General features: G+C 36.2%; 1 protein-coding gene across 14 annotated transcripts in view; it reads right to left on the bottom strand.

Moving 5' to 3' along the window:
* The window catches only part of RALYL (RALY RNA binding protein like), an 817,889-nt gene that overhangs the window by 231,399 nt on the left and 559,339 nt on the right, over nucleotides 1-27,151 (bottom strand). For 13 of the 14 annotated variants that reach the window (XM_032421711.1, XM_032421702.1, XM_032421708.1 and 10 more), the window contains one exon: nucleotides 19,605-19,637. The exons of the other annotated variant lie outside the window; for it this stretch is intronic. In XM_032421711.1, coding sequence (XP_032277602.1) covers nucleotides 19,605-19,637 — 33 coding nt within the window. The remainder of the gene's footprint in view (nucleotides 1-19,604; nucleotides 19,638-27,151) is intronic. 14 annotated transcript variants of the gene reach the window in all.

The raw sequence follows: 27,151 nt of genomic DNA, 5'->3' as shown, positions 1-27,151 counted from the left end.
GTCAGCTTTCTGCTTTTCCTGTCACTTAGCTAATCTATACAGATTTATTTCTGTTAACCTTTCCCTTCACAAACCAATCTCTCTATTCCATTCATCATTCTTATCTTCCTTCTTTGAACTTAATTTGTCTTAATTTCTTGACACTGGAATTTCCAGAATAAAATATTCCAGGAGGACTCATGTCAAAATCCTGTAGAGTATTATCTGTCTCTTTGTTTTAAGTGAATTCAGCCAGAAATATGCAGATTTCATTCTTACAGCTTCTTATGCATACTTCTATTTGAACATATTATATAACAATTGACCATCCAGGAGTCTATTTCACTAAATTGTGAGTTTTGAAAAGGCAGAGTGTTTATAGTCACCCATTTGAAATTTTTTTTTTAAGATTTTATTTATTTATTTGACAGAGAGAGTGAGAGAGTACAAGCAGGGGGAGCAGTATAGGGAGAGGAAGAAGCAGGCTCCCGCTGAGCAGGGAGCCCAACGCGGGGTTCGATCCCAGGACCCTGAGATCATGACCTGAGCCGAAGGCAGACGCTTAACCATCTGAGCCACCCAGGCGCCTCCATTTGAAATTTTTTGAATTGAATGCTACACGTCTGTGGCAATTTCTGCAATAATATTTATTGTTACTACTTTTTGTAGGAAAACAAATATCTGTATTAGAGTTTTCAAATGCCTGAATATTAATATTAGAATGTTTAGACCATTATGGGGGTGTCTGGGTGGCACAGTCCAGTTAAGCATCTGACTTCTGGTTTTGGCTCAGGTCGTGATCTCAGGATGATGAGTTCGAGCCCCACTTTGGGCTCTGCGCTCAGTGTGGAGTCTGCTTAAGACTCTCTCCCTCTGCCCCTCCCCCTGCGTGCTCTCTCTCTCTCAAATAAATAAATAAATCTTTTTAAAAAAAGAATGTTTAGACCATTATGATTGCTATGTTGGGTTAGCCCTTTCTGCCAATAAATTGATATTGATATTTATTGCCTCTCAGTCCTAAATCCATTTCCCCACCCCCCCCACCCCCCTACCCTACTGGAGGAAAACCACAAGGCAAAGAAGAGGAAGCAGCTTCTTTTTCCAGGTTCTCATATACATTTCTTCTTGCTCATCTGGCACTGCTATCAGCAGGATATGGGAGAGCCAGTGATGCTCACTGGTACCCCAGCAGGATGGTGCCTACCCGTTATCCGTAGTCCACCAACACCCCAACAAACTCCTCTGCCATCCAGTAGGCTGCAGTCACACCCTCTCCTACGGGAGTATGAATCTCAGCCTCAGAGAGAGAGGCTCTTCATTTATTCCTTCCTTGGATACTGTCCCTCAGCCACAGAGATAGTAGTTGTTCTCTACATTTTCTATTCTGATATTCTTTTGTAGTCTTTTTTTACCCTTTTGAGGTAGTTAACCATGTATTTTACTAGTTAATAACTCCTCATATTAAATTTTCTCTGTTAAAATGACTGGTGTGGTTTCCATCTTCTGTCTCCTGATTAGGCCTTGCCTGAGACAATCCTGTTTAGGCATTCTTTGACCAAATGTGACATACAGTCAAAGGGTGCAGGTTGTCCTTTTATAGATAAACCCTTTTCTTAGTTTGTATAGTTGATAGTTTTATTATTATAATTTTTATCTTATTGGATTACAATAATTTTTCTAAAGTTTTCCTTCAAGACTAAATATATCAACTGCACATATTCTTCATGGTCGAGTCTAGCTTTAAAAAAATGTTTGAGAGTGATGTCAAAAGGGATAATAACAATAGTAACAACAACAATGTTAATAATTCTAATAATTAATATTTATTGAATGGTTAGCATTTATCACTGTTTTAACTGCTTTGCATCTGTCAGATCATTTAATTGTCTTAAAAGTCCTATGAGTTAGTGTTAATATTATCCCGATTGTATAAGTGAGAGAACCAAAGCAATGATATGATTAATTAGAGTCCAGAGTATAAATCGCATTGTCTATGGCTTACCAGATATTGGTTAAGAAATATTAGGTATTTTGCCAATTACTACCACTATCAGAAGTAGAAGCCAGGAATGTACTACCACTACCATAAGGCTAGTGAAATCTTAGTGGGCATTAACTAAAGTGAAGGGTTTTTAAAAAGAAGATAATAATTCCACTGGACTCTCACTTTTGAGACATCCCTGGAAACAGTTTAGTGTATTTCAGTAAAGTTTCACAAGGATATTAGCCAACTGGAATGCATACAAATGAAAGAAATTAGGATGGCAAGAAATCTCAAAAATGACTGTATGAAAAAGTTTGAATTAAATAAGGTTGTTTGGTCTAGAGAAGAAAGCCTTTGGGAAAGGAGGCAAGTAACTGTTTAAATATTTGAAAGGTTGTCTAGTGGAAGAGGCATTGAATTTATTCACTGTGGTTCCAGAAGGCAAAACAAGTCTTAAAGAGTAGTAATTACAAGGAAAAATGTTACTGCTAAATATAACAAAGAAATAGAATAACGAGTTCCAAATATCTTGAGTGTCTGGTAGTTTTGGAAAGAAAATAGAATCATAAAAAGAAAAATACCGTGACAAAACACTGTTATGATCTAATATAACACAGTGTAACAGATACATGTGCTTCAAGAAGAGCCTGAAAATCATTTGTTAGGGATTTTGTAGAGAAGAGAATTGATGCATTACATAGTTCTGGGATATCTTCCAAGTTGAAATTTCATGATTTTATTAAATCAAATTACTTCATTAAAATGTAACATTTAATTCTTCGCCTACAGGTTTTGGGAACATGGTGACCTGAATCTGGCTCCTTTTCTGTTGAGCACCAGTTCTGGTCTCTTTGACTCTCCTCAATCAAATTGATGCAGAATTAAAGAAGAAATCAAAATTAGACTTTCATATTATCTAGAAAGAAATAAAAAGAATGCTTCTTCCAAAACCTATGGGACATAGTAGGAACTTAACTCAGAAAAAGGTATGGCTTAAATGTGTTCATTGTTGAAGACTAAAGATGAAAAAAGAAAGGAATTCAGTCTTAATTTTACTAGAAAAAGAGCAACATAATAGGCCAAAATAGACTAGGGAGAGGAAACTAATGTCAGGTTCAAGTCTGAAAAATCTATCAGTATACTCTGGCACAAAAACAAATGAAAGGAGAAAAACTATGATTGTCATCAGTAGACGCTAAAGAGGTATTTGATAAAATTAAGAGGCAATCCTTATAATATATTCTAAATAAATACTTAAATAGATAAGTGCCAAGACCAAGAAGGAATATTGAATGATTCTTCCACTCCTTATTGACTTAGTTTGCACTCTGTCAATTACTACCTTCATGTATAAACATGGCTAATTGTTGTAGCCTGTATTTTATTCTCACTGAATTGCCAATTCTTATCCCCAAGTGACACATTTGTAGAAGAGATTGTCTCCTTCAAAATTTTGTTTATAATATTCTCACCTCTAGATAAACTCTAGAAATATTGTGAAATTTTCCCCACCAGTACCATTTTTCCCATAGTCTTTTTCAACAAATCATTTTGTCCCCTTCAAGAACTTTTCAGTTAAGGAACATGAACTAAATAGTTGTTAAACATATTTTTATAAATTAAGTTGATCTTTATGATGCTGGAGTCCAGAATCAAAACAAGGTTAGTAGCTATATTTATAAAATTCTGTCTGGGTTTGGTACGTGGTAAAACATATTTTCTCTTGATGTCTTTCTGTTACTTTCACAAATGAAAGATGATGTAGCTGAACACAGGATTCTTGCTATGATCTTTTCCCTCAAAAATATCTGTTATTGTCTTCCCAGTGGTACATATCAGAGAGAAAACTGAGTCCAACTTTAGTTTTTCTCTTAAAGTTAGCTTTTCTTTTCTTTTTGGCATGGATACCAATAGCTTTCTTTACATTTCAAATTGTAAAAATCTCATTTAAAGAAATCAATGAATTATATTTTATCTTTCATTGTTGACTCTTCCAGGTTCTGTAAAATTGTTCTCTGTGGCAATACCTATTATTTACAGATTAAACTCTACGAACTTTCATCCATTTCTTTTTCCTTGTTTTTATTTTGCCACTTTCCTCTATTTTACTCAGGGGATGTTTATCAAGTTTTTTCCTAAAATCACTTACTGGGTTTTTTCCCCCAGTATGGTATCAAATGTGCCATTTACTTCTTCATTTGAGGCATTATATTTAATCTGGGGTTTAGTTAAAGAATCAACTGCTATTTTCTAGATTAGTCTCTTCTTATTACAACCTACATATGTTTCTTAGAGGTACTTTCCTTCTGAACATTATTGAACTAAGTTAACAGACATTTTCTTTAATATTCTTCAGTTTCTAGAATTAAATCTTTTGTTGTTGTTTTTAAATTGAGATAAAATTGGCATATAACATTGTATCAATTTTAGGCCTACAGAACAATGATTTGATATTTTGTGAAATGGCTACCAAAATAAGTTTAGTTAACATCTATCATCACACATAATTACAAAATTGTTTTTCTTTGTGATGAGAACTTTTAAAATCTACTCTCTTAGCAACTTTCAAATATACAATACAGTATGATTAACTATAATCACTATGCTGTACATTACATTCCTGGGATTTACTTATCTTATACCTGGAAGTGTGTGCCTTTCAACCACGGATTCATTTTGAACAGAATTAAATCTTACAGAGAAATGAGCTCTCTCTGAGCCCTCACAATATTGCTGGGCTTACTTGTAATGAAGAATTTTTCACAAGCTTCCATGCTTTTTTTCTCATTAGTTCTTTTCTGTTTTAAGTCAATATTCAGTGTTTAGGTTATTATGACTACGTAAACTTTACTTACAGTTGAGCAATATACTATGATTACATTTCCTTCTTGTACAAATTTACTTGGCTTTTATAATGGCTTCATTTTTTCATTCTTAATGGAGATCTCCAATGTCCTGCTATAACCCAGATGGGTCCTCTCTGGGTCTGCTACAAAGTGACCATCCTGGTACTTCTCTTCACCAGTGACTTGGGGACCTTTTTTTTCTTGTGTTAGACCCTTTTATTATTTATTTATTTATTTATTTATTTATTTATTTATTTACTCAATGATTTTGGTGAAACAAGCATCAGTAGATTTCTTAGAAAGGATTTGTTAAGCCTTAGATTTCTGAAAATACAGTTGATTCTTATTATTTGCGGATTCTGTATTTATGAATTTGCTAAGATTACCTGTAACTCCCAAATCAATACTTGCAGTGCTTTCATGGTCACTCACAGACATGCACAGAGCGGCAAAAAATTTGAGTTGCTGAGGCAGCACATTCCCAACTGAGACTGAGGTGACTTTGTTCAGATCTGACACTGCAAATAAGTATACTTTTCATGGTCTACTTAGTGCTGCATTTTTTTTTTTTGCATTCTTGTGCTTTTCATTGGTGATTTTTCTGTTTGCAATGGCCCCTAAACAGAGTGCTGAGGTGCAGCTCAGTGTTCCCAAGCACAAAAGGCTGTGATGTGCCTTAGGGAGAAAATACATGTGTTACATGAGCTTCCTTCAGGCAAGCATTATATAGTGCTGTTGGTCATGAATTCAATGTTCATGCATCAACAATATATATGAAATAAACTGTCTTTACACAGAAACACACACTAAGCAGGGTTATGTATTAGTTGGTTAACAAAAATATTGTGACCAGACGCTTACGGGAACCTAATCCTATATTTCCCCTAGGACCAGTGGTTCAGTATTTGCTAATGCAGTGGCTGCAGTGACTTGATAGAGTAGAACTACCCCAAAAATACAAGAATGGAGTGGATCTTTTCCTATCTTCATGCTTGACTGATAATGTGTTTGGTAGGACTGACAGTCTGGTTGGATATCACTTTCTCTCAGAATTTGGAGGGCATTATTGCATTGTCTGCAAGTTCCTAATGTTGAGAAATGTGATGTCATTCTGATTCTGAGTCTTTGTGGCTTTTATTCCTCTACTCGAAGGCTGAAGTTCTTCTTTTTTTAAAGATTTTATTTATTTATTTGAGAGAGAGAGAGCGCGAACGCATGAGCAGGGGGAGGGGCAGAGAGAGAGGGAGAAGCAGGTTTCCCACTGAGCAGGAAGCTCAATACAGGGCTCGATCCCAGGACCCCAGGATCATGACCTGAACCAAAGGCAGATGCTTAACTGACTGAGCCACCCAGGTGCCCGGTTTCAGGTCTTGTTATCTGTAGTAATTAATCTGCCTAAGTGTGGATCATCTTTCATTCACTGTGCTGAGAATCCTCCTATGGCAAACTTATATGTTTCAGTTTTAGGACACTTTCTTTCATTACTTATTTGATAATGTCCTTGGTTTTCTGTCTGTGAAAGAACTATTACTAGATATTGATCTCTGGGAGTAAGCCTCAAATTATTTTAAATCCTTTCTTTACTATTTTCCATCTCTGTCTTTGTGATCTTTTAAGTTTGAATTCTAAACTTTCATTGAGTTTTTCATTTCTGTTTTGCTTTTAATTTCTAAGAATTTTTTTCTTTTCCATATGTTCCTTTTTAATAATATACTTTTTATATAGATATATTTTCCTATCTTTAGGGATATTAATTATAGGTTTTTAAGAGGGTTTTTAGGGTTTTTTGCTTGCTTGTTTAGATTAGTTTTATACTCCTTATATTTCCTTGACTGTGGAGTTCTGGTTTTCTCTGTTTTTTTTCTTTCATGTTAGAGTATTTTCTCAAATATCTGGTGATCCTTTGCTGGTAGGTCATAATTCAGAGCACGGCACTAAAAACCTGACTGGAAGTAGTGTGTGTGTGTTGCGTGCACACATTTGCAGGGCTTGTTGACCAGAGGGTCTCACTGGGGTGTGATGGGGCAGGGTCTTAAGGGTTTACTGGGACTGTAAAATGTCAGTATCTCCAGATCTTCTGGGATGGTCAGTTTTCTGAGATGATAAACTGCTAAGTCTTCGTTGAAGAGAAATCTCATTCTGGTCTAATGTTGAAAAATAATGGCATTGTAGGGTTGCCCTAATTTTTCCATAGGCCATTAAGATAGTGGCAGGATTTTTTTTTCCCCAACTGTGAAGAGTTGGGTTGGAGTGTTAGGAATTAATGTGATTTTTCGCACTCAGCAAACATTTCACATATACTAACTTTCCTCCTCATGGTGGAATCTCTTGCAAAGCAAAGGGAGTAGCTGAAGACCAGACACGAGGACATAAGCTCCTTCTTGAAGGCATGCCTTTTTTTTTTTTTTTATGAAGAAACAAGAAGAGAAACAGAAAAAGGAGGAGAAAGGGGGAGGCAGAAATGGGGGGAGGAAGTAAGAGAAGTAGGAGATTGGGAGGAGGGAGAGGAGGAGAGAGGAGAAAGCAAAGGAATGGGGGAGAGGGAGAGGAGAGAAAAGAGGAGGCAGGAGAGGGGAAAAGCGTGAGGGGAGCTGAAGAAACCTTGAACACGAGGTTTTTCAGTCTCCTGTGATGCGGTTACTGGTTAATTTGCCAGTTATGTCATTCAGTGTCACTTCTAAGATATCTTTGGTGCAGCCAAATGGTACTGCTAGTTATCTCCACAATAGAAACTAAACCTGCCCGACTGTGTCCCACCATGACTTTTCATTTATAACCCGTCTTTCAAGAATTATCAAATAATGCCTCATATCACAAATATCTGTTTATTTTTATTTTATCTTCTTTAGCAGATTAGAGTTGCCAAGCCATGTCTTGTACTAGACACCAGCTTCTTTGTTTTTATCCTCTTCATGAGATGATAAGGTCCTTAAAGGCAAAGACTTAGTCTTGTCCACAACTTCTCAATTACTGTAGTGAAGGACCAGCTTTTTATTTGAAAAATTTCTCATTCATCACAGACTGATAATTTCATAAAATACCAAATCGTACACTTAGATGTCAAAGTGGCATAAAAATGCAATCAAGGTTTCTAAATGCTTTTACTTCCTTTTTGTATTTCAGTAGTCACCCTGGTAAAAAACAGTTCACGGACTGGCACTGTTTTAGTGAATCCACTATGAGAAACACTGCTCTCATCTACCTTTGCACCCTCCTTTGTGCCTAGCAATATGATTCGAGAAGAGTTTTTACTGAGTATATTAATTCTCATCCAAATATAATTAAATTGATATTCAGAAATAAAGATAAAGATCCTGGATCTTGATTAGAATGAAATGGCATCATAATATACGCTTCTTGTTTTTAACACTTGGTTTGTACTTTGAAGGTTTAAATGTTAAGCAAGTAGCAATGTCCTCAAAAATAATGTGAATTGCAGAATTTTTTTCAATATATTCAACATTTAAGTCTAAATAATTTGGTGCCAGCCTTCATCTGCCATTGTCAAAAGTAAAGTTTTACTTTACTAAGTTCTCCAACAATGATAATTTGGTGTTGTGATCTTTGTAATATGGAAGGAAAGCTCAATATTCAATCACAGTAAGAGCAAACTATTCCTGTCTAGTAGGCTGGTTTTCAAACAGCAGCGACATTGTTATCATATGATATTTTGCACACACACTTAGAGTGCCCTTCAAATAATGAATTGATGCACTTAATGAAATTAGACAGCTGTTCATTGTACAAAGGGCAGTGATGCTATCAGATTTTTTCTCATGAGCTTCAAGCTAAAAACTGGTAACTGAAGAAAATTAGGAATGAATGCTCTGATTTATTGGGAAGCCTCCTAATCTTTGACTTGGTGGTCTGACGTGGGAATCTGGAGGAGTCAGCATGCCATGGGCCTACTGAAATTAATGTTGATAATCAAAGGCCCATGATTAAGGAACACATTTTAAAAATAACTTCTTTAGAGAGCCTCACTTTTTAAAAGGCTTTCAAGATTTTTAGTATCCAATTGGGCTATAACATACCCTTCATTGAAATACCACTTGCATGATATGATAATTTAACAAGATCTGGGAGAAATGTCTCATCAAGTGTTTCATCTTTTTTATGCTTTTCATTGAAGCTAAGAGGAAGTTATAGTCAAGGGCTGTCTACTATTGGGTTAAACCAGGGGCACCGTTATGTTATTTTGAAGTTTAACGCGGCCTGCAGGTTCTAATGGTAAATTTTGAATGTGATCTAATTAAAATTTCACCAAAGAAATAATGTTTCTAAAAACACGAAACATTTGAGGGTTGGTTTTTCATTTTAATATCTACTTTAGTTGGCGTGCCAAAATATAGCTCCTCAATGCATTTTTTCCCCCTGATAAGCTCCTAAAGTGTAAGCGATGCCTGGCTTTTGCTAATATTTGGTAGCTATAAATTATACTGTGAAAACTGATTTGTTCTGCAGAGTTAAGTAGGGAATCTTTTGAATCAAAAGTATTCTGTACTTTGAAAAATGTCATTAAAAGTGTTGAAAAGGTCACATTTTGAGATTGATGAAAAAAAGATCAGTCATTCTTGGCTGGATGAACAGAATTTAATTGGGACATGAGGCTTTAAAACTTTTGCCAGCACTTTCATAATGCAAATCTGGGATTCACACTGCCTCTGGAAGCAATAAATAACTTTTTATGTACATGATTATTTTTCCTGAATAATTCAAGTTAGTATGTGGATGTTCATTATGATTCAGATGAATATGAAACTCAGAAGACAGAATGAAGTATCAGTGTGAATGAAACTGACAGCTCTTTAAGCAAAAGCCAGAGGCTGGACTCCATTTCCAAATGACTGCCAATATGCTGTGTGTCTTTATGGAGCTTACCTCACATCTCTGTGTCTTAGTTTTCCAGTATTAAAATAATTATAAGAATATCTATTTTCTATATATGAGAACCAGTATAGATTCATTGAACAATAGAAAATAAAGGCTAATCAAAACTTTGAATCCTTTAAGAAGGGCTAATACTGCCAAGAAATTATTTAGGTAAGCAACTATAATTCCATTAGAAAGCCCATTTTAGGGATATTTAAAAATAGAAAAAAGAAGTTTTTTTTTTTTTAAAGATTTATTTATTTATTTGAGAGAGAGAAAGAGAGCAAAGGCAGGAGGCATAGGGGGAGAGGAGAGAGAGTCTCAAGCATACTCCATGCTGAGTGCGGAGCCCTACACAGGGCCTGATCTCACGACCCTGAGATCACGACCTGAGCTGAAACCAAGAGTCCGATGCTTAACTGATTAAGCCACCCAGGCACCCTGGAAAAAGAGTTTATTATCTTCAAGTAAAGTTAATTAGTTTTCTTTCCTTGGAGATGGGTTGATTTTAACTGAGAGAAAATCAAGCACTTTCTTTATTCTGAACATTTATTTCTAGTGAGTGTTGTCAGAACAGATTTTAAAAGTATATGAAACTGAGATCTTGTTTCCAACTCAATCAACACTCTTCATGTAGTAGTTCTACATATGATATCTAAATAATCTGAGCCACCACTTCTATTTTATTCATATACACATCCAATACACATATCTTTTATTGGTGAGACTATATGCTCATCCTTTCCAATGTAGCTTGACACTTTAAAAACTCACATTCCTCAAAAACAGTGCTGGTATTAAGGAAACAGTGGTACTTGTGTAAGTTAATATACCTTTCAGAGCTTTGTTTTAAATTTGATTCCATAACATCATATAAGATTAGTTCTTCTCATGAGTGAGATTTTATGTATGACGAGTTTAGTTATTGATTTTCTTATGTATGGGTATTTGATGTCTGCAAATTAGTTTGGCTAATTTAAAATTGTATAATATGAAGTGATCATAAATCCTTTGTAGATTTTAAAGGACTTCTCATTAGACTTGCCTTTTTAGAATAATTAAGTGGTGAGGATTGCTATGACTAAGAGTTTAGAGGATATGGTAAGATTATTTAGCCAATATTATTTAAGTCACAATTTTAACAGCATTTTTATCTTAAATACACATATAATCTGTATGACATCAGGTTTATTATTGGGTTGAATGGATTTAATGGTTGAATCTCTCTCTCTTTATATATATATATATATATCTCAAATGATAGATTGACTTTTAAATACCTTAATTTATTATGATCAAAGATCTCATCCAAATTTTTTTGGGGGGGAGGTTGCCTAGGATATATAATAATACCAATTCTCAAAGTAAAACTGATATGAACTGTGACATTTGGCTTAATGTGACACTTTATTATATGAATGAATTAGACTGTAGTGAAAGTGCTGATAACACTCTTTTGAAATATCATCAGCTACAAAGTCCTGCACCACTGCTTTCTTTATAAGCAGAACTTAAATAAATCTATTTAATGGTCCTATGTATTTTCTTCCCTCTAAGTAACACTATACTCCTGCCTGCTATAATCTGCAATTACTTTCTTTTCCCTGAGGAGAACATTTCACTGAAGAAATAAAAGTCGTTTTAGTCCCCATGAGTCTCTCTGCTTCCTAAGACATTTTCAAATGGTAAGGACTGAGGAAGACTGTTTTTGATGACTCTATTCTATTTTATTATTGGAGAGTAATGAATTCTTGCTCCTTAAAAATGCGTTCTGGAACCTATGCATTCAAGACACCACTGTCAATATATATATAGTACAGAAGAGTGGCATTGACAGGTGCAGAAATAAATAATGGGTTTAAGCTTCCAAATGTTTTTACAACATTTCCCTGAGTGGCAGGTTGATAAATTAAAATTACAGTTGTAGCATCAGGCCTGAGAGCACAACTGCTTTAGATTACAAAAATAGCGCCGTGGAAACTTTGTGTACTCTCCAGAGAAGCAGCCTGGAGGGCCTTGGGAAAAAATGAAACAAGTGCAGTTGCTAAAGGAATCGTTAATTTTGTGGTAGCACTGTCTCAGTCTAAACAAATAAAAAGAATAGATTTTTAGAAGAGGAAAATTGGCTTTACCCCCTTAGCCCCTTTTCCCTGGAGACTCACAGAAAATTGAAGCCACACCATCAAGAGATAGGCATTGCGTTGGCCATGAGTGGCTTCCGGATGTCAGACGGGCGTATTTAAGAGTTCAGGGACAGTTTCCTGTTAACCTTCCCTTAGTTTTGATGCTACACCTGGATTTTAGCTTGTCATCCTCTCACCATGATCCCACAAAGTTCAGCTGAGCAACCCCTAAGAAGACATCACTCCATCACTCACTGATTCTAATATTCTCAAAAAAATGTTATTTTCATCAGGCATTTCCTTCCCATTGTTTTTTTCTTTACAGATCTTAGTAAATTAAAATTGTATATATTTAAGGTGCACAACACGACTTTTTGATATACATACACACTGTGAAATGATTGCCTTAATGAAAGCTAATTAACATATCCGTCCCCTCACATAGTTACCTTTTTCTTAATGAGAACACTTAAGATCTCCTTTTTAAAACAAATTTTAAGTATACATTATAGTATTATTAACTATAGTCATCATGTTCTGATTCCCAGAACTTACTCATTCTGCCTAACCGAAACGTTGCCTCCCTAATTCGCCCACTCCCTGGCAACAACCATTCTATGCCCTGTTTCTGAGTTCGGCTAGTTTAGCTTCCACCCATAAGTAAGATCAGGCAGTATTTGTCTTTCTATGTCTGGCTTCTGACTTATTTCACTTAGCATAATGTCCTCCAGGTTCATCCATGCTGTTACAAATGGCAGGATTTCCTTCTTTTTTAAGACTGGACAAAATTCTATTATAAAGCACTAAATAATATTTCATATATATAACATTTTCTCTATCCATTCCTCTGTTAATGGACATTTAGGTTGTCTTGGCTATGGTAAATAATGAGACTATGAACATGGGGACACAGGTATCTTTTCCAGTTAGTGTTTCATTTCCTCTGGATAAATACTCAGAAGTGGAATTGCTGAATTATATGGTAGTTCTATTTTTATTTTTTGAAGGAACCACCACACTGTTTTCTATAGTAGCTGCACCAATTTACATTCTCCCCAACAGTGCACAAGGGTCCCCTTTTCTCCACATCCTCACCAGCATTTATTAGCTTTGATCTTTTTGATAATAGTCGTTGTAACAGGTGTGAGGTGATTTCATTCTGCTAAAGTCAGGAGTCTTTTCAAGTCCTGCCTGAACTATTGCAGCAGCTTTCTAAATGGCTGTATTATGACCTCACTTTGGATAACATCACTCTTCAGTTAAAAACAAAATAGACAAGCAAACATACAACATTCAGTGACTCCACTGTATCCACAGAATGAAAAGGAAGCTCATCTTCTTCCCTCTCTCAATCTTGTATTGAATTCTTAACCTCACCTTGAGGATTAACTCAGGTCCTACCTTTTGTCTAGAAAAATTTCCTGACAATCGGGCCATTTTCTTCAACTTCTCAGTTCTTAAATTAAGCTAAACTCTTAATTCCTAAATGATTTTCAGCAGTCCTATAATTCTGTTTTATGTTTTGATGCTCGACTGAAACCATCCCTAAATTGGTATTGCTTTCCCTTTTTCATGCTCCTGTTATTAAAGTTTTTAATATTGTGTGTGATATTTCTATAAATCTAAGTACCTTCTGGAATTGCCTTCCTGTCTTAATGCTATTTTACTTTTTCTTGTCTATCTTCCTCAAAGATCTCCCGAGTAAGGCAAGCCTTCATTCCTGTGCTGATTTCACTCTCTTTTGAACTCCATTCCCAGAATTCAACTGCATTACCAGGAATTGGGTATTAAGATATTTGGGATTCAATTAGTCGACATTTTTGTCATTTGGTGGAACTTACTCCTTTAGGAAAAAACTATTAATATAACTTAATTGTTGCATAGGATATTGATAGTAATTGGTATTTATTTCCTGTTTATTAGGTGTCGGACACTGTTCTAAGAACCTTGCAATATTAGCTCATTCAAAACAGCCCTAAGAATAAGTTATTACCTCAGGTGAGGAGATGAGGCTCAGAAGAGTTAAACAAATTGCCCAAGGCACCTAGCTAGGAAGTAACAGAATGAAATTCAAACCAAAGAGATCGAATTACAGAATTTAAGCTCTTAGGAGCTCCTGGGTGGCTGAGTTGGTTAAGTGTCTGACTTCAGCTCAGGTCATGATCCCAGGGTCCTGGAATCGAGCCCCGCATCGGGCTCCCTGCTCAGCTGGGAGCCTACTTCTCCCTCTGCCCCTCTCCCTCCCCCTGCTTGTGCTGTCTCTTTCTCTCTCTCAAATAAATAAATAAAATCTTAAAAAAAAGAACTTAAGCTCTCCAATAGGTAGTTAAGAGTATAACAATGTGGGGCGCCTGGGTGGCTCTGTTGGTTAAGCGACTGCCTTCGGCTCAGGTCATGATCCTGGAGTCCTGGGATCGAGTCCCGCATCGGGCTCCCTGCTCGGCAGGGAGTCTGCTTCTCCCTCTGACCCTCCCCACTCTCATGTGCTCTCTCTCATTCTCTCTCTCTCAAATAAATAAATAAAATCTTTAAAAAAAAAAAGAGTATAACAATGTATAGCATCTACTGGTAAATATAAGGACTCATACAAAACCTGGACGAAAGTAAAATAGTGTAAATATTGGACCTAATAAGAGTGTCAAGATTTAATAATGTCTTCATAATAGCAGCAGAAGTATATTGAAGATCCAAATTCAGTTCCAAGACTGGAAATAAAAGGGGAAAATATCCCCCAAGCAAAATTATTTTAAAAAATATAGCTACTAGCAATTATGTGAGGATCAATTTTAGATGTAAGGCGAGCTTTGTTGTCCTGGCAGTTTTCATTCACTCCCTCTTGTTTGGACTTAGTAGAATAGGTCCACTACATCTCAGAGGATCCAGGAGATGCGGGAGATGCATAGGCCCCTTGATTGGGCCATGATTAGCTTACTCACTGAGCCTCGATAGAGATAAATATAGTAATTTTGCTATTTCTATCTTTGATGTGTTTTGAATCTCTCAGACAAGCTTAGGAAATAATAATTCTGAGCTTTATCAATATCATTTTAAAATTATTCTGAGTTATTTATTTATTTATTTATAAAGATTTATTTATTTTAGAGAGAGAGAGCAGGGGGAGGGGCAGAGGGTGAAGGAGAGAGAGAATCTCAAGCAGACTCCCTGCTGAGCGTGTAGCCCAGCTCAGGGTTCCATCCCCCCCGACCGACCCTGAAATCATGATCTGAGCTGAAATCGAGGGAGTCAGATGCTTAATCAGCTAAGCTACCCAGGCACCCCTGAGTTATTTAAATTATCCTAATGCAGTGAAAACAGTCTGAACATTTTTTTTACCCGTGCAATAAATAGTCCTCATAATAAAGCTACTCATGCAAAAATTCATCAGCTGAAATATTGGTATGAACCAAAATTTCAATTCCAAAATACAACTAATTCATATTAAAAGTTTTCTTTTAAAAGGTCAACTTCATGCTGAAGAGGTAAGAAGAAATAATTCACATGGAAAATTTCGTTTAGTGCCTTGAGTATATTTTTAAAGTGGCTCAGTGTCTGCAAAGTGTCAACAGTCACTTGTACTTGAAGAGAACTCATGTATTGTCTTGACATGCCCCTTTACAATGTGAATCTTAAATGTCAATGAACAGGAGCTTCCTTTTCCCTCATCTGTATTTTTCATTAAAAAGCTGTAAAAGCTTTTTCAAGGCAAGACTGGTTTTAAACTAAGATTTAGATCTTAGAATCTTAGTTGAGATGATCACTTGGTTCTTGTTCACTTTCCTTTTTTTTTAAAGATTTTATTTATTTGACAGAAAGAGACACAGAGAGAGAGGGAACACAAGCAGGAGGAGTGGGAGAGGGAGAAGCAGGCTTCCCACGGAGCAGGGAGCCCGATGCGGGGCTCGATCCCAGGACTCCGGGATCATGACCTGAGCCGAAGGCAGACGCCCAACGACTGAGCCACCCAGGTGCCCCTCTTGTTCACTTTCCTAAATGCAAACTCGATACCTGTTTTCTCCCAGCTTATTTCCAAAATCGGAACCTGTCTGATGCCACATAAAAGCAAACATTTGTCAGAAGAGTTTTCTTAATTGCTCTAAAATGGAACATTTAGAGGGTGAGTAGAATATCACAGGCTTAGTATTCTTGTAACACTCAAGCCTAAGCTCCACACTAAAAAACACGTTTGCTTAACTGATTTGTTTTACCGTTGGGTGAGCGAGATGGGAAAGAATTTTAATTTTTAAATCTATTATTTAAATTTATTTTATGTATAATACAAATATTTTTGTATCATATATTTATAATAAATGTAAAATATGTAATGCATATACTGTATACACATAATATTTATAATATAAAATATTTTAATCAACATTTAATAAAAATTATTTATTAAATATTTAAATTATATTATTTAATCATTTAAAATTTAATAAATTTCCAGCCTTAGGTCTGGGACAACATCAGAATGAGTTTTGATGCACCAGAGCATAGATAATCTGCTCCTTGTGCACCGCAGAAACTTCCATGGCATACTATCTGGTCTCTTTACATGATATCCTGGTCTCTGATGGGTGAATTCCAAGACAGTTCTAGATCAATGTGTCCACCTCCACCGTATGTATCCCAAACAGGGAAAGACTGTAGGAAGCTATATTTCAAAGATTTTCTGAAAAAATTCCAGAGACTGTAGATGTCTGTAAGAACAATCCGTGTATGTTTGCAGGAGAAGGAGCTGGGAGAATGCAACCATGATAGTGGTTTCCAGGCTTGGCTCCACAGCCTTGGAAAACACTGCATTTATTGGCCTACCCTGGGTAAACAGAATCAGACTTTGGGATAAGCCTTCTTGCCTCACTCTAGGTTTTTTTTTTTTTTTTTTTCCTAATGACATTATTTTATTAATCATTTACTGGTGCATGTGAAAGAAAGCTCCTCTCATATCAATCTTTAGTTGAAGGTCTGAGAGCTGAGATTTCACTTAACTTCCTTTCATAATTCCCTTATCTTTTTCCATAAGCAAGTATTTCCTGTCTTACAACTTTCTTTGACACAGTTTTCCATTGGTATATCCAGACTGAATTTATGTTGTGACATTTAAAAATTTTATTTCGTAATTAATTACTACAGCACATTTATGAAAGGAAGAATTTTGCTCCCTAATTTATATTAAGAAGAGATACACATTTTAAATGTATCAATATTTCTTTCCATTTAAAAAATTTAAATGACAATTATTAGTTTTCATCATAAAAATTCAAAACAATTACCTGTACTCATCTTGTTTGATATCTTATTCCATTCACAATTTTTGTTTTTTTTCCTCTCCATTATAAAAACATCTTTTGGTTTCCACATGTAACTCAAAGAATGCCCTGTTAAAGTGGAGTTTTATTCTCTGAACTACAACAGAGCTCTCAGATTGACTCTTTGGAGCATTGTAAATGAGTATACCTTCCACATCTGTAATAAAAGCTAACGTTTATGAACAATTATGTACCGAAAACAGTGTTAAGTACTTGATCTAAATTATCTTATTTAATCTCCATATCACAAATAAGAACCCAAAGCCTGGGGGTTCAAGTGATCGCCTAAACCAATACACATAGCTTGTAAGTGTCAGACCCTGCAAAGGGAAGAGCAACTTCTAGAAGTACATATTAACAAGTGCTTTAAGACACTGGCAGGCAATGGACTGAAGTATGCAATATTTAGCACTGATCTATTCATTCATATGCTTTTTATTGCACATAGAATTAAAATTAATGTGAGGTGTGCAGGGTCCTAGAAAAACTCAATGTTATGGACTTACAGGTCAACTCATACCAAAGAGCATACACCATGCATTAACTCCTTTTGATAAGTGACAGAACTGAGAGTCACAAATTTGAATAATGGTTCTCTATTAGACTACCTTGCCTGGCCGTCTCATATGGGTCCACTATGTTCACAATCATCCTATCCTCTTAACTAAGAGAGACTCATCCAAACTTTAGGCAATTTCATTTAAAACAATTTTCTTGGGAGAAAAGGGAGAAGTTCAGCTATATATTAAAGTATCCAGTCCACAGACCATTTGGGTTGCATGTTTCACCCTTTACTTTTAAGACCCATCTAAGGAATAGCAATTATCTTCCTACTGCCATGCCAGTTTTCCCATTTCGGGTATTTGCTGAGTTAGATGTCATTCTTTTTTGGAAACTTTTTTTCATGGCTCTAATTCGAAGTTTTAAACTCCTGATACATTTAAAACAAAGATTACTTAGAGTCTGCCCTTGTAAAATAGAGGTATGAAGTAAAAAATGAATTCCATCTCAAAGAAGTTGGGAGAACAGGAAATGCTGCCGAGAAACTGCATTAAGTGAGGCATGAAGAGAAGCTATTTCAGCCCTCTTGACTTGAGGGCAGGACACATATGCATTCATAATAAAAGATTTCTTCAGGCTTAAAGATTTTTAACAATAGGAGCTGATGATCAATGAAGGAAAGAAGCATGCTCTAACGATTTTTTTGGACCAGATCAACTTGACCTTTCATTTTTTCAAAAAATCCTCCAATAAATGCATCTACTCCATTTTTTTTCTCCCAGCATCACTAACAATTATTTTCATTCTCATGATTCAACTGGCTTTCTCAAATGCTTTTGTGAGGAGTGGAAAGGGGAAAGGGAACCATGTTGCTCAAGGAGTGACAGAAATATTCAAGGACTGTGAAGTAATAAAAGAAAACTAATGCGATCCTTTAAAAATCTACCCCATCCCATGTTTCTGGTCATTAAGCATGAGTATAATGGCTGCTTGTACATGATTTTTTTCCCCATCAATTATGACATGATTGCCTTTAAGCTATCATATCTTCCGGCACTTTTTGATACTTTACAACATCAACCATAATGCTGAGCATGCAAAAGTCCCCTAATGAGACATTTTAATATGTTAGTCAAAGGATTATTTGGTAGATCAAATAACAACTTTGCTGATTCTTAATTAGCAAAATGCCTGAAAATAGCACATGTGTATTCTTGTCAACAATATATTATTATTAGAACATGTACTGTGACTCGGAATACTACCAGAGGAGGCAAGTGTTGGTTTTACTTAATCTGTTTCATGGTTCCTCAACTTTGCGTTCTTAGATGGAAGAAAAGGAGAAAAGATAGATACAGATCTTGAAGGCAGATTTAGGAAAAAAGGGAGAAGAAACATTAGGGTAGATTAAGAGGAACGAGTAGACTAGATATTGTGAAGCTGCGGTTCAGAGGAATTTGTAAGACCAATCTGAGTGTTATCTTTACACGACGAGAATATAGAAAATTACTGTATACCTCGTTTGATTTTTTTAGAGGATACAGGCTTTTATATGCATTCATTTGCTGAATTTCCAAGGTCATGAAATAGCTTTGTGAACATTCTGGCTAAGCCTTTATAAAACATAGATAGCAATGTTGCTGAGGATATGATGCATCCAATGATATGGGATGACTTTGAATATGGAATTATATGACTGATAATACCATCCCAGAAGACCTTGTTAAAAATCGATGAAAGAGGGGCGCCTGGGTGGCTCAGATGGTTAAGCGTCTGCCTTTGGCTCGGGTCATGATCCCAGGGTCCTGGGATCAAGCCCCACATCGGGCTCCTGGCTCAGCAGGGAGCCTGCTTCTCACTCTCCCTCTCCCTCTGCCTCTCTCCCTGTTCATGCTCTCTCTCTCTATCTCTGTGTCTCAAATGAATAAATAAAAAATCTTTAAAAAAAATCAATGAAAGAACTGAGATTTAAAATATTTAGACATATACTCACCCAACAGACAGGAAAGGCTCCTTTGACTCAAGTCTATGAAAAAAATACGAAAAATTAATTTTAATATAACAATTTGCTATACACTTAAAAATTGCTTTTATAGGAATCTGACAAAATTATTATACTTGTTTGGGTGAAAATGTATACGTTAGCACTAATAAAAAGCTATAAATAATGTATGAAGATCTAATCTGGACTAATTCAAATTCTGGCTGGCTTAATGCAGAAGCTAATGAGAGGGACTTGGAATGGGAATGTACCATTTAAATGAGACATTAAGATAATAATACTGTTAGTCTAATTCTGATTTGCATTCCCTATATCCTCTTTTCTTTTTTTACAGTAATTTGTAGAAGTGTGGATATATCTATTTGTAATTGTTGTAGTGGTAAAGAAATTTATTATGTATTTAGTTACATATTGGCTGAGTAATTGATTTCCGGTAAATATTCGGCAACAAAGAGAGAAACAGCATGACATTCATTGTCATTTACCAACAGTAGCACATTGGGGAGTGGGGGGGCGAGAGTTAGGTCATAGATTAGGATCTTAATGCCTCCTCTTAATGTCTCCTAAGAACCACGTATTTTTTTTATATCTCCTGAGGAATTCTAATTCTGAAACCTCTGATTAGTTGCGGCATCTTGAGCTAAGCAACTTAAAAGACTTTCTGGGAATTACTTTTCTCATTGTAAAACAGGCTAAGAATGCTTCCAGTTAATTTTCTTATTTCATAAATTAATTTCTTTGCAAAAAGCAAATCAATCAGGAAACTTTCCACTTCTAAATATTCCTTAATTAATAATTAAGGGGATCAATTGGTAGGTGTATATTGGCCACTTCATTTTTATATGTTTCTTGACATATGATTATGGGTTAAACATAAACAAATATTAAAGACATTTTTATCTGAATCCTGGTGTTTAAGATGATGTAATGAGCACTGGGTGTTCTATGCAACTGACGAATCACTAAATTCTACCTCTGAAACTAATTAAAAAAAAAAAAGCTCAGAGTTTGGGGATGTACATTTATACAATCTTTTCCTTTTCTGAATTCTGATTTTATTTGCACCTCCCTGTAAATTCTTTGTCATACTGTGTGTTTGTTGTGCCCATATATTTATGATATGAATAAGCAAACAGAGCTAAGGGAAAAAAGTTGAAGATAAATAATGAAATATATTTGGATATGTTTGTTTTATAAGACATGACCAGTGCTAAGGGATCAAAAGAAGTTACCTTGAAGAAATGAGGGGGATTCTATATAATGTGATGCAGGCGACCGTTGACTTATTTGGATCATCAACATCACGACACTATCACTTCTCCCTTACTTTCTACTCAGCAACACTTAATAAACGGTTTCCTGTTGTCTACAGTGTCCTCCTAGGCTCTCATTGCTGCCTGTTTCTTCGTGGCATCGACTAATCCAGTAGAAGAAAACTGCATATCTTGACTCCTCTCTCTTTTTCATCTTCCACATCGCAATTAGCAATGTCCTGTCAATTTCTCCTTTATGTGACTTTCACATCTCCCTCTTCACTCAATTCCCAGGCGAATTCTCATCACTTACCCCAGCCTAGCTGGTCTCTCCAAATGTAAATTCTTTGTTCACAGTTGCTCCAACTTCACCCGGTTTCACCCTATAGCTTCCTTACTGCAATGCCCCCGCTCATATCATTTGTTTAAGGACTGCATGCTGTTGCTTTCATTCAAGGTATCATAAACAACATGAATAAAAGAAAAACCCACCATCTTGCCTTTCCCTGTGCAATTACTAAAACATAGAATGTATTTGGAATAGTATTTACTTACTGAGTTTCCTTTTTTTTTCCCCCTGAAGGCTTCAGACAAGCCGTTGTCGGACTGGAGCATGGAGGGTCATATGTTGCCCTTCTGACACCCGTGGTTAAGATGGTTAGTCCCACTAACTAGTTAATTGCCTCCTTCTGCTTCTACCACTTCACTCCCTTCAACTATTTCCTCCCAAATGTTCAATAGAAGAATTCAGGGGAAAATTCAAAATTTTCAAAATGATACTGGATTGAGATTCTGATTAATGTTCTATAAACCAGGGGTTGGCAAACCCTGGTCTACAGGACAATTCTTGCTCACCACCTGATTCTGTATGACCCACAAACTAAGAATGGCTTTTACATTTTGTCTTTTATTTGAATATTGTTGACACATAATGTTACACATTAGTTTCAGGTGTACAACATAGTGATTGATTTCAACATCTCTATGCTCACAAGTGGACATTTTTAAATGGTTGAAAAATATCAAAAAAGAATAATATTTCGTGACATGTGAGAATTATGTGAAATTCCAATTTCAGAGCCCATAAATGAAGTTTATTGGGACACAGTCATGTTTATTCATTTACATATTATTTCAGGCTGCTTTTGTGCTACAGCTGCAAGATGATTAGTTGTAACAGGGACTGCATGTCCACAATTTGAAAATATTTACTATGTGGCCTTTACAGAAAAACTATGCCAGTGCATGACTTATGATTATCTTGTTGGAAACAACCTTTCAAAATAGGCACTCTTTATTTTAATATGTATCAAGATATTGTTTCACAATTAGAAGCTCAGAATAATTTGAATTCCCGCTCTACATCACCAATTCTCTGCACCTACAACGGACAGATCAACTCCCCTACAATGCTATTTTCATGTCACCATCTTTCTTGACTATTTTAATAATCACAAGATGATGCCCCAACTTTTAGTGTGTCACTTGAAAGCTTGTCACAAACATGACTCATGCTAACTTTCCACGTTGCTCTTTCTCACTTCTCTTACCAACCACTTTATTCCAGGAAATTTGTCTGTTTATTACCTAAACATATCTCCTTTGCTTTGGTTTCTTGAAGCATTCTATTTCTATACCAGAATACTATTTTTTTCTTTCTTTCCCTATGCATGATCTATTTATCTTATTTAAGATCTTATGATCTTATCTATTTATCTTAGTTTATCTAACTCCTTTATAATGCTAATCCTGACACTTCATCTTACAGGGACAGTCCTGTCACTAAGCTTCCATGACTTATTATCTCCATTACGATGACATATTCTCAGGACAAGAGTCTTGGGTTAAATGGCTAGCTTCAAGTCTTAAGACTGGTAAGAATGTTAACCTTGCAAGTCTACTTAGACAAGAAGCTCCTGAAAGTTCTGTGTTAAATCTTCTAATGGCCCAGGGGAGGTGCTGGCTGATGCTCTATGAGCTGAACAGAAAAGAAAGATCATTATCCGTTAGTCAGCCTAAGCTACTGAAGATAAGCCCTAGCTACCTGGGCCCCCCCCCCCCCCCCCACCAAATATTTTCAGTGGTGACACAGAGCAGGAAATCTGTGAGGAGCCACCATTAGGCAATCCTGTCTCATGTCTCACCTTCAAAACGATGACACATAGTAGAGGGAAGTGATAACTGGCCCACATTGAACGATGCTCTGTTTTATAACCAACTGCCCAGTCATGGTTTCATTACACAGGCTTAACTTCCCTAGCCTTGAGTCGATTCAGAGATTTGTACATCTTTTCTCATTAATAATAGAGCCAATATCATTGCCAACTCAAGAGGCTGTTGTGAAGAATAGAAGATTATGTACTTAGAGCAACTAACACAGTTCCTGGTACAGAGTAGACTGTGATGGTCAAGACTATGCCAAAGATAAGTTTTTAGTTCTAAGAGCTGCAACTGCCTGAATACATGAAAAGCTCACTTTTGCAATTTTAGTCCTCAAAAGTGAAAAAGCATAAAAGAAGAAAATTACCAGGAGAAACATCCCTTTGGAGAATATTGTTTATCAATGTAATCCTTAGAAACAGATGACTACATTGCGATATGCCCAGAAAGAACTTTTTCTGAGTTTTTCTTTTTCTAACAAGGTAATTGTTTTGTGAAAAAAAGGATTGATTTTTATCATTCCTAAGATTTACTTTTAACATGAATTGGGTAATGAATTTAATAATACTTCATTCAGGATCTGCCAGAATGAGGAGTAGAATAAGATAAACAAACCATAGCCTTCAGAAAAATAGGCACAGTAAAGAGATAAAGTAAAATGCAAAATGAAGATTAATATTTGGAGCTAACAAATTTATAACTTTTTGTATTTAACAACAAAAAATCTAAGCTGTATTTACTAAAGACCAGGCATTATTAAAAATGCTTTATAAACACTGATTTATTTAAGCATCATGATATCCTCTGAGATAGATTTCATTTTACAGATGAGGAAACTGATACTCAAAAATGCCAGGTGTCTTGCCCAAGGTCACAGAGCTATAAAGTGGCTGAGCTAGGATGTGAATTTAGGCATGCTGGCTCTAAAATCCACCTGCTCATGTCTTGCCTCGTGTATTGCCTTCCATCAGTTTATTTTGTTTGTTTTATTTTGTTTCTACGTGCCTTATGGCACTGTCACATTTCCTTTCGTTATAATTTCTATACTGAGAAATCTAATCTGGTCTCACATGTTGTCCACATGCTGGATATTTCCAAACTTTTGTCTCTCGTGTCACTCTGTATATGATGTGTGGCTGTATCTGCCCAATCATACATCTCCAGTTTTAGGTGCCTTCAACTTCGCATGTCCCTGACTAAATATTGCCTGCCTCCCTCATTCTGTTCTTCTTTATCCCTAACTCAATGGCCTAATCAGCCACTCAGGTGACCAAACTAGAAAGATCATAATCTTTCTCTTCGACTTCTTTCCAATGACACTCACTTTCAGTAGATCCTCCTAGTTCTGCTGTTTTCTATTGCCAAAAGTCCTCTTAGTTCTTTACTTACCTCTCAATTCTTATTATTACAGTTCAAGTGATCATCAACCTTTAGGTGGGCTATTAGAATAATCTCCTTAATGACCTTCCTTCCTCAGTATTTCTTTGGAATAGCCATGTCTACTAGCAGAATCATCTTTCTAAAATAGCTATTGTACAAATATGATCCTGTAATTCCCCTCATTACACATCTCTGAGTGCTTCTAGGAAGTATTTTTTCATAAGGCACCATAAGTTGGTTAGGAGAGCTTCATAACACTTCATCATATTGTATGAAACATTCTCAGTGTATTTCCAAGTTCCCTCTAAAGACACTATACTCCTTGAAGGTTGGAACTCACTTTATTTCAAGTACCTAGAATCATGCCTACTTCTTTAGGAGGCTCTTAGTAATGATTCTTTCAAATGACCTTCCCCTGCGCCTTACTCCCCTACACCTACTTCCATCATTTACCTGCAGAGTAAAGACCAAACCCTTTAATATGACTAAAAGTTCATTCACAATCTTCTTCTAGTACCTTCCCAGCCCTTGTCTTCTACCACTTCAGCCTGCAAATTCTATGCTCCAGCCAAGCTGAGCCAACTGCTCACCGTCAGGGTGGCATCCTGCTTTCTCACTCTCTGTGCTTGGGCATATACTGTGTTTTTGCAGAAATGACTTCAACTACCTTGTTTTTGTAAAACTAGTGGGTTTTTTATGACTCCAAAGTGACTTTTAAGTATGTTCCCCTACGATATTTATATGGTTTTGCAGTAAAAATTACAGCAACACCATTTACTACCCTTGGATCTATTCTCTTTAGCAATGGCAACCTAAGCCTGACCTACGTTTAAGATGGAAGCTCCAAAGGGCTTAAGGATACAGTTTTTAGTATCAGACAGCCTGATTCTAGTTCTGACTCTGATAATCTTCTGGCTGTGTGGTGTTGAAAACGTAAGGCATTTTTCTTTGTACCTCAATTATCTCATCTGCAAAATGGGGTAATAATAGATCTAACTCTTAGGGCTGTTGGTGAGAATTGGATAAGTAAATAAATAGATAACAAAATTAAATAAATAAATAAATAAATAAATAAATAAATAAATAGATAAATACTTGATAAACTTCTGCCATCATTGTTATTATTATTTTTTATCCATGAGTGCTCTGATTGTTCCTACATTCATGGCCAGTTAACAGTTCTAGGGAGTTCAGATTAGGGAACAGGTTGGTGTAGCTGTTATATAACAGTGAACCATGTGGGGCTCTTGGTGAAGGTATGCAACAGATGGAAATGTATGCCTGGAACTTAGACAAGATATTGGGTCTGCAAATACAGATTTAAGAGTCATGTCATCAAAGCAGAATTAGTATATGACATCAAAGGAGAGAATGGGGGCCCCAGAGAGAATGTGTAGAATAGGAAGAAAAGGATCGAGGAGAGATATCTAGGCTCACTAGCAGGCCTTTAGGTGTAGATGCAAAGTTCAGAAAGGGACACGATGGTGGTCCGTGTCATTGTGAGTTAACGCTTAGCTAACCAATTGTGTATTATTTATGGAATAATGTGACATGCTATTTTACAAAGAGCTTAATAGCTTTTTTTTTGAATTACAGGAATCATATTTTGATATTTAAAATTTAGTCTACATTTCATCATTAATCTAAACAGTTTGTAATCTAAACACATCCACATGACATTTTCATCGTTCCAAGGCCTTCTGATTTAAACAGGCTTTTTTTCAAGGTAAATGATTAAATGTGAGCAAAAGATGATGATTTTGATCAGAGCCAAGCACTTGTAAAGCAATTCATAGACATCTTCTTTTCCTGACCATTTTGCATACTAAAATATGATTCTATCAGTATTCTTAAAAATTCATTTATTGCCAGAAAATTAAAAAGCAAATAGAAGTCTTCCTTATGTAGTAGGGGCAGGCTATTCATCGGTAATTGCAGGTGTATTCTCTGACATTCAGTAAAAACCAGAATCTGTCTGTAGTACTTACCTTGGCTATTCTCCTCTCCTCACTTTGAGAGAAAATACGGAAGCAAAAGCAGCCCAGGTTTCTGTGCTGGCCCCCCATGGCCTAGATGCCTAGAAGCTCTTGCCTGGAAAGCAGGAGGCTTGTTAGGAAAAACACACTATGTTGGTGCATCCCACGGGAGAAAGCACTGGCCTGCACAGGCACCAACCTCCTCACCTCCATCTGCCCGAGGAACTTCTGAGTATGACTCATCAGTTAGTGTCTCTGGTTGAACAAGAGCTCAAGATATTTTTGGCACTCACAGTGCATCGACCATAGCCCTTTCCCAGGTGTGGCTCCTACAAGGGTATAGTGTTATTACAGATGCACAAAGATTATCCCAAGTATAACCTTTTATGGTTTCCTGTCAACCACATTGAGAACTTTGTGGCAAAGCAGGGCTCTGGGTGAGACTGTGATGGGATGGTCTGAGATGGCTAAGAGTGGGAGCAATCATTTCCTTAAAAGCTTGTACACTCTAAAGCTGAGAGGTCAAATAGGTCTTCATTTTTGTGTCAATTCTGACTAACTGATGGTGGCTGCTGGGAAGAAAGTGTTGATAAGAATTCCATAAACCTATTCAGGCCTCAGGGTGTAAGATGGTTGTAATTAACCTATGTGTGCCACAGAAATATAAAAGGAAAGGAGAAGAATGTTGTGCAAATACGTATTTACCAACTCTGTGCTAGTAGAAGGTACAGAAATTTCTTCAAACTTATGAAAGGAATAAAGAAGTACA

The sequence above is a fragment of the Phoca vitulina genome, unplaced genomic scaffold, assembly GCF_004348235.1.
Source record: "Phoca vitulina isolate PV1807 unplaced genomic scaffold, GSC_HSeal_1.0 scaffold25, whole genome shotgun sequence".
In the NCBI taxonomy this organism is placed as follows: Eukaryota; Metazoa; Chordata; class Mammalia; order Carnivora; family Phocidae; genus Phoca; species Phoca vitulina.
The sequence above is the reverse complement of the archived record's forward strand: the minus strand, read 5'-3'. Positions and strand labels throughout refer to the sequence as shown.